This window comes from Schistocerca gregaria, chromosome 7 (assembly GCF_023897955.1).
Source record: "Schistocerca gregaria isolate iqSchGreg1 chromosome 7, iqSchGreg1.2, whole genome shotgun sequence".
NCBI classification, from domain to species: domain Eukaryota; kingdom Metazoa; phylum Arthropoda; class Insecta; order Orthoptera; family Acrididae; genus Schistocerca; species Schistocerca gregaria.
In genome coordinates, this window is record NC_064926.1 from 399,872,853 (window position 1) to 399,890,620 (window position 17,768).

Sequence of the window (17,768 nt, forward strand, 5' to 3'; positions counted from 1 at the left end):
GCCAGCACTTTTTCCAATCTTGGAATCACTTCTGGAACCCACTGTACATTATGGTGTCCAGCTCTTTCAGTAATTCTATATCTAACTCATCAATGGTGGCAAAATGATGTCCTTCCATGTTTCACTCCTATCAGGATTATTAACTTGATGTTGTCATACAAGTACGTTATTGTAATCTAATTATATGATGTTCAAAAGGGCTGGAACATTCTTCCTTGCAGGTGAGCAAATAGGGAGTGTATTTACAATAACACTTAAAAACAAGTTAACATTGACATTAATTTATTAATACAATGACTGTACAATATAATTTATTAGCTACAAAACAATCAAAGGCCATATTGCACAGTATGTAACAATTATTTTTGTTAATATTTTTAAAATTTGGAACACATACAAATACTATAAACAAAACAACTTTGTAAGATTCTTTTTTTTTCAGAGCATTTTGAATGTTAAAGTTCATTTGATTTCTAGAGGCACACTTCTAAAACAACCATTCATCATAGGAAAATAAACATTTTGTGGATTATGCATGTACACTTTCCACTCTTCCAACCATTTCTATAACTTTGGAATTCACATTACTTGGTTTGCAGATGTCACAAATAAATTGTTTCATTGTCTGATTAATAATTTTTGCTTTTCTATCACAAAGTATGCTGACAAAGATTACATTCATGATACAAATAATTTGAATTTTCGGGTTCATTTCCTGCAAGGCTTTCCCACTTCTGTGTCGTTCACTACGTCTAACCTCTCCCTGTTGTCACAGGCATCCTTCCACCCAGCTCCTCTCAGCTTGAGCAACCCGCTATAAACAGTTAACATCTCTCTCTCTCTCTCTCTCTCTCTCTCTCTCTCTCTCTGTGTGTGTGTGTGTGTGTGTGTGTGTGTGTGTGTGTGTGTGTGTGTGATTTAGTTCTCAGAACTGAAGTGCCTTTGCTTATTATCTGTTTATGCACCAAACATAACACAATCAGTTATAGATGAGTGTTTACCTGTCCTCATTTTTGTTTATTTTTTTGTTAAAGTTCCTTTGCTCTGTGAAGGAAGTAAAAGTATGGGTTGTTACGAGAAGATAAGACAATTTTATAATTGCTGCTTTTTTCCTGATTGGCCTTCCAGGCACTTTGTTAATTAAATTGTCTAACATCCACTTATTTGATGTGACATTTCTGTTAAGAGCAGAACTTACCAAGCCTTAAGACTGGACACATGAAAAAGTAATTACCTTACTCATGACTTCTTTGCAGTGTGTTACAAGAAGTAATAAGTGCTGCCTATATGTTACACCATAGGGAACCACTTATAAAATTTGTTTTGTGTATGATATCCAATCAGTAGAGTATCAGAAGCCAATAAATTAGGAGATGTAGAGGATTTGAAACTACTTCACAAGAAACCTATACTGTCTACCATTTAAGTAATTTCAACAGTTTCTTTTAATTGTTGTCTGTGTAGACTTAAGTTGATAAATATAACAATATTAGAGAAGGAAAGTTGCTACTCACCATATAATGGAGATGCTGAGTCGCAGATAGTTATAACAAAAAGATTCTACAATTATAGCTTTCGACCATTAAGGCCTTTGTCAACAATACACACACATATATATATAACTTCAATCTCAGGGAACTGAAACCAGTTTCAGTTGCCTGAGAGTGCAATCAACTGAAACCGGTTTCAGTTGCCTGAGACTGCAGTCGTGTGTGCGAGTTGCTTTTTCGTGTGTGTGTGTGTGTGTGTGTGTGTGTGTGTGTGTGTGCTGTTGACAAAGGCCTTAGTGGACGAAAGCTATAATTGTGAGAATCTTTTTGTTGTGCCTATCTGCGACTCAGCATCTCCGCTATATGGTGAGTAGCAACTTTCCTTCTCTAATATTATTACATTCCATTCTGAATTTTTCAAGTTGATAAATGTAGATCTTTGCTTACTGTACTTTAGTTCATATAGCTAATGAGAATATTTATGTATATGTTTAACATCTGGGAATTTCTGAATTCTTTTCTTTATTTATACTGGAAGGAAATTCATTTAATTCCTACATTTGTGTGCATTCTGCTTATCAGCTTACTTACTGTACCTTCAAAAGTTAGACCCTGTTCAAAAGTTGTGGAAAATAGTCAGGATAATACCGCTACACACAGCTAATAGTTCTGAAGTTCTCTCTAGTTTTTGAGAAATTTAAGCAAATACAGAGAAAACTACATGAGTTCACTGTATAATCAGAAGATCCTAGCTTGATCACCTGTTTGGCAATAGCCTGTTCAGTTTGTTACATCCTAGTGGGAAACGTAACCAGTTTTCATGTATCAGCTGCGTTGACTTGGAATGCTTTTTCTGTCATCCAGTTTATGGCTACATTGTTGTGACATTTTCCGTTAATTTCACGCAAATGAAGGAATCACGTGTATATATTACATTAGAAGTTCTGTTTCAAAACCAGGCCTGTACTGTCTGTTGGTACAAAACACACAGGTTAATTGGCACACATCCTTACTTGTTAAATGTTCTTCCCAAATTCGTACAGAGCACAACTGTAGTCTGGATGGAAACTGAGGAACAAAAGAGTGGAAGGGTGTATGTACTTAAATACCACTTGAAATCTACCGATTCGAGGAAGACTAAGTGTGTACCTCTTACCATATGTATGTGACTTAGTGGTTTTATTGACCAATATTTGAAATCTCTGAACAAAGAATTTACCTAGTCTTAAATGAGAGAAAAAGTTTGCCATGAGATGATGGAAATGGAGTGCACAGAGCATTTCTGGAACAAATGAAATGTAAGACATTACTGGTGTGTCAATATTCATAATTTTTGTATTTGAGAGATTGTTGCAAATTTACTTCATAAATACTGTCAGAGAGGCTGCAGTTTCATTCGAGATAGTGTTCCCTTGCTTTTCTTTAATCTGTAATTGATTTTAGCTACTTCTTGGGTATCTACAGTTTAACACAAACAAAACCATGGTGCAGCTTCACACATAAGAGATATTTCAAAAGGTGAAAAGAGCAAATAGGAAAAAATGCACAGAGTACAAGGAAAAAGAAAGTTACTCCTAAAACCTGTGATCATCTTTGAACTAACAACTTTTTAATAGATTTAGGAATGAGCAGGATGCATTTGATAGATGAAAGATGAGAGCTAAACACTGTAGAAATTACAAGAAAAAATGAAAGTGAACAAATTCAATCAAATTTATAGATTGAGAATTGTCTACAGAAACATAAATAATAACTGGTTTACCACAGGAAAGTGAATCTATGATTTAATCCTATAAGCATGAGATCCACCTAATGACAACCAACATGCTGTCACTATGTGACAAAACAAAATGTTTAAGCTATTCTGTATTAACAGTATAGAGTTATAAAATGCAACACAGCCACTCATAGTTTTATTTTCTTCCTTTCTTTTTTATTTTTTCATTTTATTATGATGCAGTTTGAGTGAAGTAAAATATACAAAAAATCTAGTTGAAATTTTTTTGTCATACTTCTGGTAATTTTTCATCTATTTCTAGACTGTCAATTGTTAATGAAATGAATTAACAAAATCGTAGTTGTCATAGATTATACAATAATGTAGTACATATATGAAGGGAAACTACTAATAATAACATAGAAAAAATAGTAGCTCAACCACCCACCACATAATATGGCATTGTTTTTTATTGTTGCACATACCTAAATGTTACCTGCCAGAATGATGATAAAGTGTGGTAACATATACACACCTTTATAACATAAAATTAATTACATATTTTGGGTCAAAAGTACAAATATGCAATAATTTATAAGTTTAAATGTACTGTAACACTCAACAGAAGTATGTATTTATAACATAGGCAGTATCAGTGGAAAGTCCGTATCCAAAAAAAGGATGGGAAATATGTTCTTCATTTCTTTGGATCTGGTTAAGAAAAAAACTTTCCATGTGTAGAATTTCTATAGTATTTTAAACATCAAAAAAATTTCTTTTGTTTGAACACTTTTGTTTGAAATGTGATACTCATTAAAAGAGACTACACAAGATAATAAATAGGTATTATTCTATTGTTGTTGTTGTAATTTTATTGTGTGCCTGTGTTATAATTATTTTTATGTATTGTTACTATACAAGAAGCCACAATCACATTTCATTCTGACTCTGTAATTGGTCCTTTAGTGTGTTATCTTCCATGGATATTAATGAAATAACTTGCTGATTGCTACACACATGCTCTTCATTGATCCTACCACAGTGAAACAGATGCAGATTAAGAAACGCGATTTGCTTATTTCTTACACTGATGACGCCAAGAATGCTGATTTAATGTCTAATAATTTTCTCCTTGAGATATTCTAAATTAACAGTATGAGCCTACACACATTTAGTTGTGAGGAAACAATGATGGACATATGGAAAACTAAAATGATCAGTGACAGAATTGAAACCCTGTCTGTAGTTGCTTGGCAACTAGCTGCAAATCTTTTTATTTGACACATATTCAACAACTTGCACATCTTTGTGAATAAAATGAGATGAAATGATGAGGATAACACCCAGTCTCCAAGTGAAGAGCATCTCCAACCAGGCCCAGAATTGAACCCAAGACCCAACAATCTAGAGGCAGCAATGCTAAGCACTACACCTTGAGCTATAGATATCACGGCAAATGTCTAGTTCAAAAATGAGATCATCACAATAATTCCCAGCCAAAGGGGAATATTTCAGGGAGACTTTTTTTGCCATAGCTGATCTGCTTGGCTATACTATTGAAAGAAGGCAAACTAGAAACCAAAATGGGATTACCCATTTTTAAATGGATCCCATTAGATAGAAAGGAACCAATACACAAGATGCTGAAACCATGGAAAATATTTTTAAAGTTAGAAGAAAATTAACAGCTCTCAACTGAATTTTGTGAAATAAACAAAAGTGATATTATTAGCAATGCCTCAGAAGACAATATGAAATTTTTGACTTTGTTATATTTTAATATATTGCAGATTTTTGTGGTTTGTTTTATTTGAGTGAATGACTGAAATGTACTATTGAAATCTGTGGACTGAGGAACTGAAAACTACTTTTAAGCCAATTATATTATACATTCATATAACATGTTATTTCTCTATAAAGTTATTACATGTAATTAACACATTTTCAAGGTTTCATATGCCCAAAAAATGTTCAACAACATCCACCATAATGTTATCTCCCAAAAAGGCAACATTACAATTACTTATTAAATCTGTAGTGGGCTGTAAGTCTTAGATCTTCAGTGCATCTATTGTTTTTCCATTACGCCAGAGGGATGTGAGTTTTTCAAAAAAAAATTACATTTCATGTAATTTACAGGTTGCTGCCGGGTGACATCGTCGACCACCATGGCGGCAGTGGATGACGACATCACCTGGCAGCAAACTCATGAATTATTTGAACATTTAATTCGTCAGGAAAAGTTAAGGTCTCACAAATTTACATTTGGTCATTACCAATCACTAAAAACTCCCTGCTAAACCATTTATTGATAAAAATAGATAATAATTTAGTTTTTCATTCACACTATCACATTTGTAGTGTTTTAAAACTGCCAAATTCTCTTTGCTCTACTTATGTCAATGCCTCCTAATAGATAATGTGGATAGTCAAATGCATACATGAAGCCTTTCTTCAATGCAGATTTTCCATACAAAGATAAACAATTATGTTACAGTATTTTCTCCAAAATATGAATAGACTGTGAAGGTGCAATAACCATATTGCTTAAACAAAATCAGTTCACGTATTTCATTTCAGCAGAAATTTAATTACTTGGTCTCTGACAAGTTTTTTAGTGACATTACCAAATAAAATTTAGTTGATTTTTTTCTGCAGACTTATTTAAAAATTTGAGGTACAGGGGACAGTTTCTTTTGGCAGAATGTGGTCCATGACATAAAACCATATGCAGAAAATACTTGTCTCCTCAGTAATGTCAATAAAAGTATTTAATGATGATATCAATGTGTGCAAATAACAAATCAGCATATTAACACTACTGACAAACTGGTATGAGTTCCTGGATCATAGTAAAAGTATTTAGGAATGCAACAAAATATAAGAACTGATCACAAAAAGCAAAAGAAAACATCTACATATGAATACAGGATCGGAGTGACATAGGAAACCAACTGGTAAGCATATTATTACAGCAGTTAACAGCCAGGTTGTGTTAGGGCTAATGTACACTTGTGGTGTGCTGTAAGTGGTTGGATACTGAACTGAACTCAATAGATTAGCTGAAAAGAAACTATTAGACAGGATTGTTGAAATTACTTAAGCTTTGTTGTAGTCTGGAACATAAAGTGAATCAGGTTGTGGAGGTTGACAACAGTTAGTTCATTTGCCCTCACGATCATGTGAAGATAAATTGCTCAAGAGAGGGCCACAATACGAAAGAAAAGATTGTATATGTAATGCTCCTCCCCCCCCCCCCCCCTCCCCCCACTGTCTATAATAATGCTGGACAGTATTTTGTTTTCTTGAGACTGAGGGGTATGCCAGGCCACTTGAAGATAGTGATGTGGACATGAAACTACAGCATATTCTCAAGAAGGAGTTGATGACAGTTGCTGTAACTGGTGACTAAAACAGTTTGGTTATAGTTATCACTGATAAAATTATTGTTACTTTGAAAGATGCGTGCAAGTTGTTAATCATTTGCCATTGTGATTTCTGCAGAATGAGAATTTCCATAAAAATCTGAAGACCTTAAAACTTCCCAAGAAAGTCTCTAACTAAAGACAGAAAGCCATTTGTTACAGGCTTATAATGTTACTAGAAAATGTGTGAAGAAGGAAATAGATAACTGTGGAAATGAAACAATAGAAAGTCCAGATTGAAGTATCAACAATTATGAAAAGGAGAGATTATTATTCACCATATAGTGTCACCCTGAGTTGCAAACAGGCACAATGAAAAGACTATTACACACTAATCATTTGGCCAATGCATTCTTGAGAAAAGAAAGGAAAACACACACACATTCACACAAGCACAGACACACGCCCATCATCTCTGAACACTCTATCGAAACTGCTGTGGATGTGGTTGAATTTCTTTTCATATTGGTATAATCGACACATACAACAATTATTGATATATAATACCAATTTCAAAAAATAAATTACAGTAGTACTAGCATTCATGACTATACCTGATGTTTGAAAGAGCTTCAGCTAAGTGGGATGGACAGATCAATTGGAAATCAGGCTACGATGTCCTACCATGTATGAGTAAAGAAGGAGACAAATATGAAGAGAATAGTATCAGATAAAGTAGGAGATCTAAAGTATTATGTTAATAAACACTAGTACTTCTTCAGCTTAGAGTTTGTGGAAGTGAGGGATATAGTAAGCAGAAAAGCAGGTTTTTAATAATAAGATAAAATAACAAAACTGAGAGAATGACACAAATAAAATATAATAAATGGAGGAAAAACAAAGGGGCAGTTATGGAGGGGGAATATAAACATAGAAGTAAAATAAAAAGAAATTTGATTGTGGAAGGAAAAGGGGTGAAGGTAAATGATTTGAGTTTAAGCATATTAAAGTATATTTTGAAGTTCCTGTTTCCACAGTTTAGGGGAACAGCTTCTGAGTAGGACCATGTGGTGTAGTAACCACTGTGGCCTCTTGAATTATGCTATAGAGCACACTTTGCAACTGAAGCAGTGTATTTGTGTCCTTTCATGATTCTGCCAGATTGGTGTTCATCCCTGTGTAGAAATGCACATTGTAGACAGGTATCAGCTGGTAACCCACACAATTAATTTTGCTTGTGGCCAAGTGTTTTTAAGTTATAAAATTTGGTAATGATGTGGGTAAAGAAGGTGGTAGTACATGGAAAATGTTTTACAGGTTAAAATTTTGGTTTGGGAATGGTGTAGGGCGTGACAAGGATGCTGCAAAGTTTAAGAGAATATTTGGAAGTGAAAGTGCATGTTAGGAAACCAGGGAGGGATGATGTCATTTCAGGGTGCAGCACGAGAAAGCCCCAGCTCTGGAAAATAATCTCTTGAGGCCATCAAGTCAGTGCTGATACTGTGTAACAAAAAGAGTGTTTATTAGTTGTTAGGTAATAGGTGGCAATGGGAAACAGAATTGCTCTGTCTGGTGCGTGGAAGAGGCATATGTCAGCTCCCTAGAAGCTGTGCCCCTTGACTTCCTATATAGTCATAAATATCTTTGCAGTATGAACTCATTGTAAAGAAGATCTGCTGAACTTCCTTCAACTTATTTTCCCAGATGAAATTCACCTCATTCTTGTCCATAAGTCAAGCCATCTTGCTGGGTGTATACTTGCAACTCTGTGAGTCATACATCCAAACTTCAGCCCCCTTCACATCAACCAGCAGCAATATCTCCACTCTCACAGCTTTAATCCTTTTCAAGTCAAATATACCCTTTCGTACAGCGTAGGTGATTGTGGTAAATGAAAATGATTGAAACCCAAATCCCATAACACCTATACCAATACGCTTTCTCAAGCATTTCTCTCTTGCAACTACCCCACTGATATCCACAAACATATCTCCTGGGCCATTTCCTCCTGTCACTTCATACCATCAGTGAAGTTCCTACGTCCAAATAGCTGAGAAACATTATGCTCGTAATGCAGTAGTACCCACACTTTCATGACGTACTGAATTACTCCATGAGGACTATGATTTTCCCAAGATGAGTCCTGAAATATTTTCTCATTGTGATATCAACTCAATCCTGTATGCTGCCACCTCTTAAACACCCTTCTGAGATTCTGACATTCAAGACCAGCATCCCATCCCTAAGTTGCTTGTCCGCTATGAAATGTTAACTGTACCCTCACCTACTGCCACCTAATCTAAGCCCACTACTGGTAAAATGTATAGCATTAAAGGAAAGACTGTATCCTGAACTACTCATTAATGTACCATCTTACAAGTGGACTGCACTGCTTTATCCATAGGAATAACTATCAAATTAGCAGAATCGATGAATGGGCATGAATGTCTTTGAGGTGGCCAGAACCCAGTTGCTCCACAAAAAGAGCCCTGAGTGCATGCTATAGTACAAGGGCTATTTAAACGCTCCCGCCATGCAGCTGCTTCTTTGAACTCTGGAAGACGAAATCTGTCTCCAAAATGTACTCTCATCATGTCACTTTCATGGAATCAAACTGCATTAGCTGTCCATCTGCTTTCTTCTTCCACTGAAGTTTTTTGCTTTACTTTTGCTTATTTTTTTATTCCTTCCCCCTCACAGATGGCATTTCATTTTTGTTTCTTCTATTTGTTGTATAAAAATTTGGTCACTCTCACTGTTTTCCATTTTATATGCTTCTTACAGATATATTTTTACTTCTCTCTTTAGCATTACCTTCTACCATCTCTGAACTGAAGATTGCACAGCCTTATTGCTTTTTTCTCAGTCTTTGCCTTACTTCCTCCCGTAACCTGGCAGGACCCATGACATAAGATTTTCTTTGGTTTTATGTGTAATTAAAGCCAAAATTGTTTGTGTGTAATATTATCTACATTTAGTACGTTGTATAAGGGGCAGTCAAATGAAACCAAGGCAGATGGAAAAAAGTAAGTAAACTGTTTATTATTTCAAAAGTAAATGCCCTAACTGTTCGTACATTTATCCCACTGTGAGACAAGATGGTCACTGCCTTTGTGGAAAAAGGTTTGCAGTTGCTCACAGAATCATAATTGTACCCAGGTGTGCACATCTTCATCCAAAGCAAATCAACAGCAACAAATGGCTTTCTTTAGGGCTTCAGAAATATGGAAATCACATGGGGAGGCGTTGAGACAGTGTGGAAGATTTGTAAGGGCTTCACAGGAAAACTGCTGCAGCATACTTGAAACAACCACAGCAACATGTGCATTGGCCCTGCAGCTGTGAAGAAATATGTTTATGGCTGTTGATTTGCTTCAGATGAAGAGGTACAGCCCTGGGTACAGTCACAGTTCTACATGCAGCTGCAAACATTTTTTGATGAAGGCATTAACTGCCTTGTCCCACAATGGGATGAATGTGTTATCACTTCTGAGGATTACGTTTGAAGTAATAAACAGTTTACATACTTTTTTGCCATGTGCCTTGCTTTCATTTGATTGCCCCATACATACTTCTGTCCAAGTGATTTGTCCATCCCATTGTACAAAATGATCAAAATATGAATAAATATTATTAATATCATTATTTTTAATATTTTTTATATATAGAAATGTTTCATACTCTGCTTCATATCAATTCCTCCAGTACTCCATATGGTAATAGAATAGGAAGAAACTGTAATACATGATACAGTGGAAAGTACGTTGAGTCATCCATTTCAGGGTGGTTTACAGAGTATGAATGTAAGTGTAAAACATGATTATTTAATTTTTGAATATGATTTCTGTATGTGAAAAGAGATGTGCACATTGAACCCTCTAAAAAGAGAAACTGAGATATCATTTACTACAATAGTCTATATGCATGAGATTATTTGACATTCTTAGATTTCTTCTTTTATGTTGATGTCCCATTTTCATGCCTGTGTGTTGCAACTGCCTAGTATATGGACAGAAACCAAATCAATTTTTAGAAGTTTTTGTGTATCTCTTTTTAAGCTGGGCTCTTTTGCTCCTGCTTGTCCTGTACTATGTGATATGTGATGACTGTCTTTTGACACAATTTTGACAGTTCATTTCAGTTTGATTAAAAAACTATCATTAAACTGCCAGAAATTCTGAAATTTTGATTTAAAAAATTCAAAGAATGAAAAACGTGTTTTGAAGAAAAATATGTTAAGTAAAAGATTTGCTTTCATTTTTGATGATGACAGCTCTGCCATTTTTTAGGTACCACTAAATGTGTGTAAATGCTTACTGCAATAAATCTTGATGCAAGCCTTGTATTTTGTTAACATATAGCATGCACAACCAGGTATCTAAGGTTTGAATTGTTTTCTGTATTTGACATTTTGGTAATTAATACTAATTTCAGTGATATGTGATGTAGTTTATATTTACATTATGTGTTATGGTATTTTTGTAGCCCATTTTTGTTGTTGCCATTGTTGAAGAACCAGAGTGTGTAGTTGACCTTGTAAGTGTTGGACTGTATAAAGAAGTGTGACTGTTCATACCAGCTTGCACAAGACTGTTGACTTATTTCTTATATCATGTTTGTTCTGTGCCACTTAGTAAAGTATTTTAAACATTTTGCAGAGAAAAGCATACATTGTTGTATTGCAGTAACATTTATATGTAACAATAATTATTTCTAGATATGAACTGATAGATACCCCATGGCTTTACTGTCAGTGTTACAGTGCTGTTCCAGTAAACTGGCTGAAGAATATATTGTTTCTAGAGGTGTAAGATTAATGGATATACTTGTATTTTTTTTAAAAAAAATCATAAGTTACAGTACTTCTATATTGAAATAGTTTATTAGTTTTGTAATGAAAATATTTTAAATAAATGTTTTTGCACTAAATTTGGGCCAAAATTTTTAACACATTTGTTAACAGTCTTTAGAAGCCTGTGCCCTATTGTGAATCAGACTTGGTCATATCACAATTAGATCTTAAGCATGTTTTTGAATCCACATAAGTTATATCACTCATACACATAGGAACTCATTATTCAACTTTAATTCTACCTGTGCCATTACCTTTTCTGAATGTTAAATGACCAACATTAAGTATGTGAGGTAGTGCTTTACTTCTCAAAAAGTTTCAGTATTTGTACATAGTTTGCAGCTGTACCTATTTAGCAATGCATCTGTAGCTACTAATGGCACATTATAGAATACAGTCAAATAATAAATTATTTGTGGACTCAGTTTATTGTGTTTTTCAGTCAGTACTGATCAGGGAACTGGAAGGAATTTTCACTGCTAGAAAACTGAAGGGCCATTGTGTCATTACAGTCACAATATTTTTGTGCAAATGATGTTTGCTGTCATTCTATAGCAATGTAATCAATTATGTTTGTATGTTTCAGTTTAATCATCCATACATGAATGTTGATTTGCAGCAATCAAGTAGTTTGTCATCTTCATGCAACTATTTTCAAAACCTTAACTTTCCACAAACTGCTGCAATGTTCACTTTGAAGTAGTGAATTGTTTTACATTGAATACATAGATGCTTTTTACTCTTTTAAAAGTCTAATGTTGTGAATGTTTATGAAGACTTATTAATAAGTAATACGATGGTTGGCAATAATGGTTACATGGCAAAACAACACTGGACATTATGTAATTTACTGTTGAAATTATGATAAGGTAGCAGTTATTTTGTATTACTGTGACTAGGTAACTTGAAGGAGTTTGCACAAATCTTTTCCATTGGAATTATTATATCAAAGATCATACAGTGAAATCATAATTTTACTTGGTCATATAAGGACAGAAATACATATTCCAGAATGAATTTTCCGATATGAAACTTCCTGGCAGGAAGTTTCAGAAATACATATTTCTTGCAATAATCTGTGTGGTGAATTTACTACAGTTTACTTTGGCATAATTGTTTCCTTGGTGGCTGTGGAAACGTTAACTCGAAACCAAGAATGAAGAGGCAAATAACATCTGTAGATGAATGAAATTTGTGACTGTTGCTCATGAAGGAAAATGTCATGCAATATGTGAGTCACTTTCTGAGACCACAGTGATGGCACCAACATCAGTATTTTGAATTATGACTAGTAATTTAAACAAGCAAAAAGTTTTTGCGCAACATGTCCCATACTGAATGGACAAACTGCGAAACAGGCATCCAAAATGACTTTATTTAAACAAAGATCTTACATTAAAGATCAAGAAATCTTAAATCAGATTTTCATTACTGGTGAAAAGTGAATTAGAAACTGAGCTGGAATTAATAGCACAGTCCAGAGACTCATCTTCCATATGAGAATAAAAATTTTCTCTCCCATCAGAAATGTTATAACCAAGTAACTGTGAAGATAGAGTTGAGTATGTGATACCTCTTGCTCTCTACCATCCAGATAAGACTTCTCAGTCATTTACTTAAATTGAATCAACCTGTGCTTGAGGATCATTTTCTTTTCTCTGGATGAGTTCTCCATTACCTTACTTTACATCATTTAACAGATGAACAGAGAGAATGTCTTGGCTCAAGCATTAGATCTTCTCAGAAAGGAAATCCTGTTTTTGAGAATGAGGAATATTGTATTGAAGGATTGTAAATAGATATAGTAACATTAAAAAATATGTACGCTGATAAACAAAAATTCATGCAAATTACCTATGAAAAGATGTCCAGGTTTTCAAAATATAACTTTGTGCTAGGAACACAGAATTCATCAGCAAGTGAATGGGAACTATCTGTTAGTTCAGGAATGTGTTGAAATGTTATGTTGTTAATATGTTGGGTACCAGAAACAAAATGTGTTCTATGTCTGTTCATTCAAAATTTAAACATACTGGCAACTTTGTCTGCAACATTAAATACAACATCTGTACAGTGCATGTACTTCTTTACCATTTTGTGTAGGTGTGGAAGAGATTCAAGAAATGCTGCAGACTGTGAAATTTTAATTCTCTGCTGGTCTGTTCCACTGTTGCTGAAATAAGCTCATGGCAAAAAGTCTTCCATTGGGTTGAGAGAAACAACAGCACCATGAAGTTGATCACATTTGTGTGGTCAGTAGCATTCATGCCTTAATATATCTGTTACTGCATTACCATACATGTCACACATAATACATGAATCACCTAAGCGAATTACTTTATTTTCATGTAGCATACTGATGTTTGGGTAGGAAGAATGTATACTTGTGGTTGATGGACAATTTCAATGTAAAGGGAACATGTAAAGACTTGATGCAAGTCTTTTAATACAAAGAGCTTTTGCTACATGTTCGACATGCTGTTTATTTACACAGGTTGCTCATCAGCTGGTATCATGAGATTGTGTATGTTGTTCTAGACCACCATATATATTGATCTCTCATCCTGAAATTCAGCATCCACATGTTAAATGCAAACAGACTGGATACTATGACAAATAGTATACTATGACAAATAGTTCTAAAATAATGTTTGGTATACAAATGACTTTAAGGTGAGCACCAGACTCTGCAGTAACTAGGATAGAGACTCTTCTACCTTCTATTCTGTCTTAAAATATTTTTGGTCTCTTTTTTTGTTATTACTCATTACCTGCAACATGTTTTATCAAGTCAATGACGTGAACTGGAATTACTTTCTCAGACATTCATGTAACTTGTGACACATGCAACATAGTAACAAGAGAAAAAAAAATATGCCAGAAAAATATTCTGATTGCTACATTTTGCATTGTTATTTAACCTTTATCTTTCTCTTTCATTGCCATTTTTCACTACTGTTGGAAGATTTTAATTGCTGGTCCGGTTTTCCACAGGGTCCATATTTATCTGATTGTACATTGGTGAGAAAACAAAAATTATAATAGAGAGAGAAACAGCACTTATAATTGCACTACTTGCACGCACACACACACACACACACACACACACACACACACACACACACACACACACACACACACACACACAGGAAAAATAATTTGTTCCATGTACTTGTCCTGTATGACATCAGCACAGAAATATTTATCTGGCACATTGCCACCACATACATTTGTTATACTTGAATTATCAGGAGCACCATATCTTTTATGGTAACTATCTGGAAGGCCACTACAACTGAAGCTCATATAATTCGGTTTGTCTGGGTCATACAGAAATAGCACTGACTGTGCAAACAACTCTTGTATAAATGAGATTTATATTTTGTAGTACTGGATCCTAGTGAACTTCAGCTACTCATACTAAGAACCACATATGTAGTGATTAATTCAATTATCACCTCATAGTATCTCCTGTAACTTCCAACAAATATTTCATTTGTTACATTTGTAATGTAAAAATAAATTTACAGAAATTCTGCAGAAGAATTTGTCTACAATTGTGAAGATATTCTCCCCTGCCATTGATTCTGAGTCACAATATGTCAGAGGCTGAAGAACCATCTAGAATTACATCTGACATAACAGTTGCAAACAGTATTCTGACTGTTGTAACTACTGATAGAAATTATGATGTCTCCTTAATAAAGGATGCTCAGAGTGAATATGTAGTTCATGAGGCCGCTTGTTACTTTTTATCAGTAATGTACAAGATTACTATATGATCTGAAGAAGTTGCATAAGACATGTATCTGTGTGTGTAGCTTGATTTTTTCTTTAAATAATATTCATCAAGATTTCATTACCATGAACTGAAATTTATGACTGTGTGTAACCTAGGGTTTCCTCAAACATATGAAAGTTTGTAGTACATGTACACATTTACCAGCAACCAGCATTGGCAAAATGAAAAATGAATACAGCTTCATCATAGGGAAACTTTGAGACAGTAATGGTAATAGCATACTTTCACATAAAGTGACTGTTTTCGTTAGCTGCACTGTTCTCCCATGAGCTTGTTGATTCTGAAAAGCACATACAAGACAAGGCACAGTGTGAATATCCATATACACTGTAATGGTTAAGCATTGTATAGGATACCTGTGGCACTCACACACTAACTTACACATAAAAGCATAGAAAAATGTGCATACTCTCTATACACAGACTGCAAGTTTTCTTAGTTCTATCTATGTCTTGTATTTGAAAAGTTAAGAAATGGGAGATGTATGGAACTACAATTGCCCAGAGAAATTCATAATGTTAGAAAACAGTGTCTGATAACCATCGTAGCATACATGCACTGATGTGGATAATCAGACACGATACAGCATTCAGCCCCTGTACAGAGTTGCCACATGCAGGAGTCCTGAAGTCCTGATGTTTCAAAGGAGGTATACCAACATTTTCTGGTTTCCATACATGATTACCATTAGGCATCCAACAATACTAAGAGTGGGTCAACATTCTATCAACTGGCTGTAATACACAAAACTCGTACTGGTCTCACCTGAGTATTACGGTCTTTTGGACATTAACAATTGCTGTCTCACTGCAGTTATTTAGTTCTTTAGAAATCATTGCACATCTTCCATTTTCACCTCAATTTGACATAAGTCACCAATGAGATTGTACCATGCTAATTTGGTATGTTACACAGGTCATTCTAACAGTTTTCCATATTTATTTAACTCCTAGGGCACTAAACAAGGACCGAAAGGCCTAACATATGTTCACTACATCAGTCACTTACAGAAATTGGACAGCAATATTGTTTTACTACTCTCATTTGTGGACATCTTGTAGTAGCTCCATAACTTTATTGAATTCCATACTATTGATGAGAAAAAAACTCAAATGTTTGGAAAAACTGCTGAGGACCATGCTCAACAGTTTTATTTGTAATGTGCTGTTGCCAGTACAGAATTAACTGATTGGTTTTACCCAGCTAATATTAATACATCTATGTCTGTCTGTTCATTCTTGTTGTATGTGGGCTCCTGAGATATGGCAGAGTTTAAAATGGTTCCACTTGGGCTCCCTTCATTTACATTCATTACTAGTCTTAGTCCTTTTGAAGCACACACTTTAGCCTGTTGCAGCTGAATGTTTTCAAAAATCTGACAGGTCCTGCATAGTGGCTCTGTAATTTTACTCAGTGAGGAACCTGTTGCTGTCTTCACCGCTATCATGGGCATTTGTTAACCACAAAGTTTGCAGTGTTTAGAAGCGTGTCTCTTTGAGTGTGGGGCTCCCACTAGAGCTGCTTGAGGAATGACGGGCGCCCGGTGGCAACGGACAGGGCGGTCGCCGAGCAACTCGCTCCACTTCTGCAGCTGCTGCTGTGTCTTCCGTCGATACTGACAGCTGTGAGGTTATAGCTGCCTGGCGGGGCAGCAACCTCCGTGGCCGGTAGTAAGAAGCAGCTCCGTCACTCCAGCGTTTCGCAGGGGTGAACGTCCGCACAGTAGGTGGCACTTGCAGGAAGTGACGTACACGGTTGCTACCATCACCTTCATCGCTGTCTGTTGAGAACCCTTCCACCTGAGAGCAGAAGTGAACAATTATCAGAGAATTTGCATGAAAAATAATGAGACTTATTACACATGAGAAGATAAGAGGCATAGGATTCATTAAAAATTAACATCTGTTTTTGATAGTTTTTTCCAGATACCACAACACTAAGGCTCTCAATATAGTTTTAGATTAGTCGGTCCTGCTCACTAAATACGGGTTTTGGCTTTTAAGAATAGTGGAGAGATGCATGAATCACACAACTGAGAATTCCATAACACTTGCAGGAAAATGTTACATAACCATCAAATTTTGAAAAACATTAACTATTACTGATCCAAGTGTCTTTCACTGAAATCAGGTAAGCAATCATTTTACTTTTATTGGGAAACGGCCAGTTTCAGTTTCCTATTTCATTCAAATAGTTGAAGCTATCCTCATGGACATACCATTTTGGTTTTTAATATCTGCTTGATATATTTTATTTATGGCAGTGGATACATTAAAGCTTAATACAGCAATACATAACATAAAAATAATCAATTAATACCTCTCATCAGTTATTTTAAGCAGCAAATGCTTTATATTGAGCTCATATGGAGATAAAATGACAAACCGCAGCTTAGACAGAGAAAACAGATTCTTATCCATGCATGAATTCTGTAGGATAAGTTAATCCTGTTTCAAAATAATCTTTGTAATTTTTTATGTTTTTCATTTTATTTCGTATGTTAAAATACAGCAAATTTGTAAAATTCTGTTGTGCAATGACT

The 17,768-nt window shown here is 35.0% G+C and overlaps 1 protein-coding gene across 1 annotated transcript in view; it reads right to left on the reverse strand.

The window, feature by feature from the left end:
• Nucleotides 1-265: 265 nt before the first annotated feature.
• Nucleotides 266-17,768, reverse strand: part of LOC126282410 (uncharacterized) — an 81,388-nt gene continuing 63,885 nt past the window's right edge. Inside the window, exon 3 of the mRNA XM_049982067.1 lies at nucleotides 266-17,025. Within this exon, the coding sequence (XP_049838024.1) occupies nucleotides 16,705-17,025 (321 nt within the window). The 3' untranslated portion in view covers nucleotides 266-16,704. The remainder of the gene's footprint in view (nucleotides 17,026-17,768) is intronic.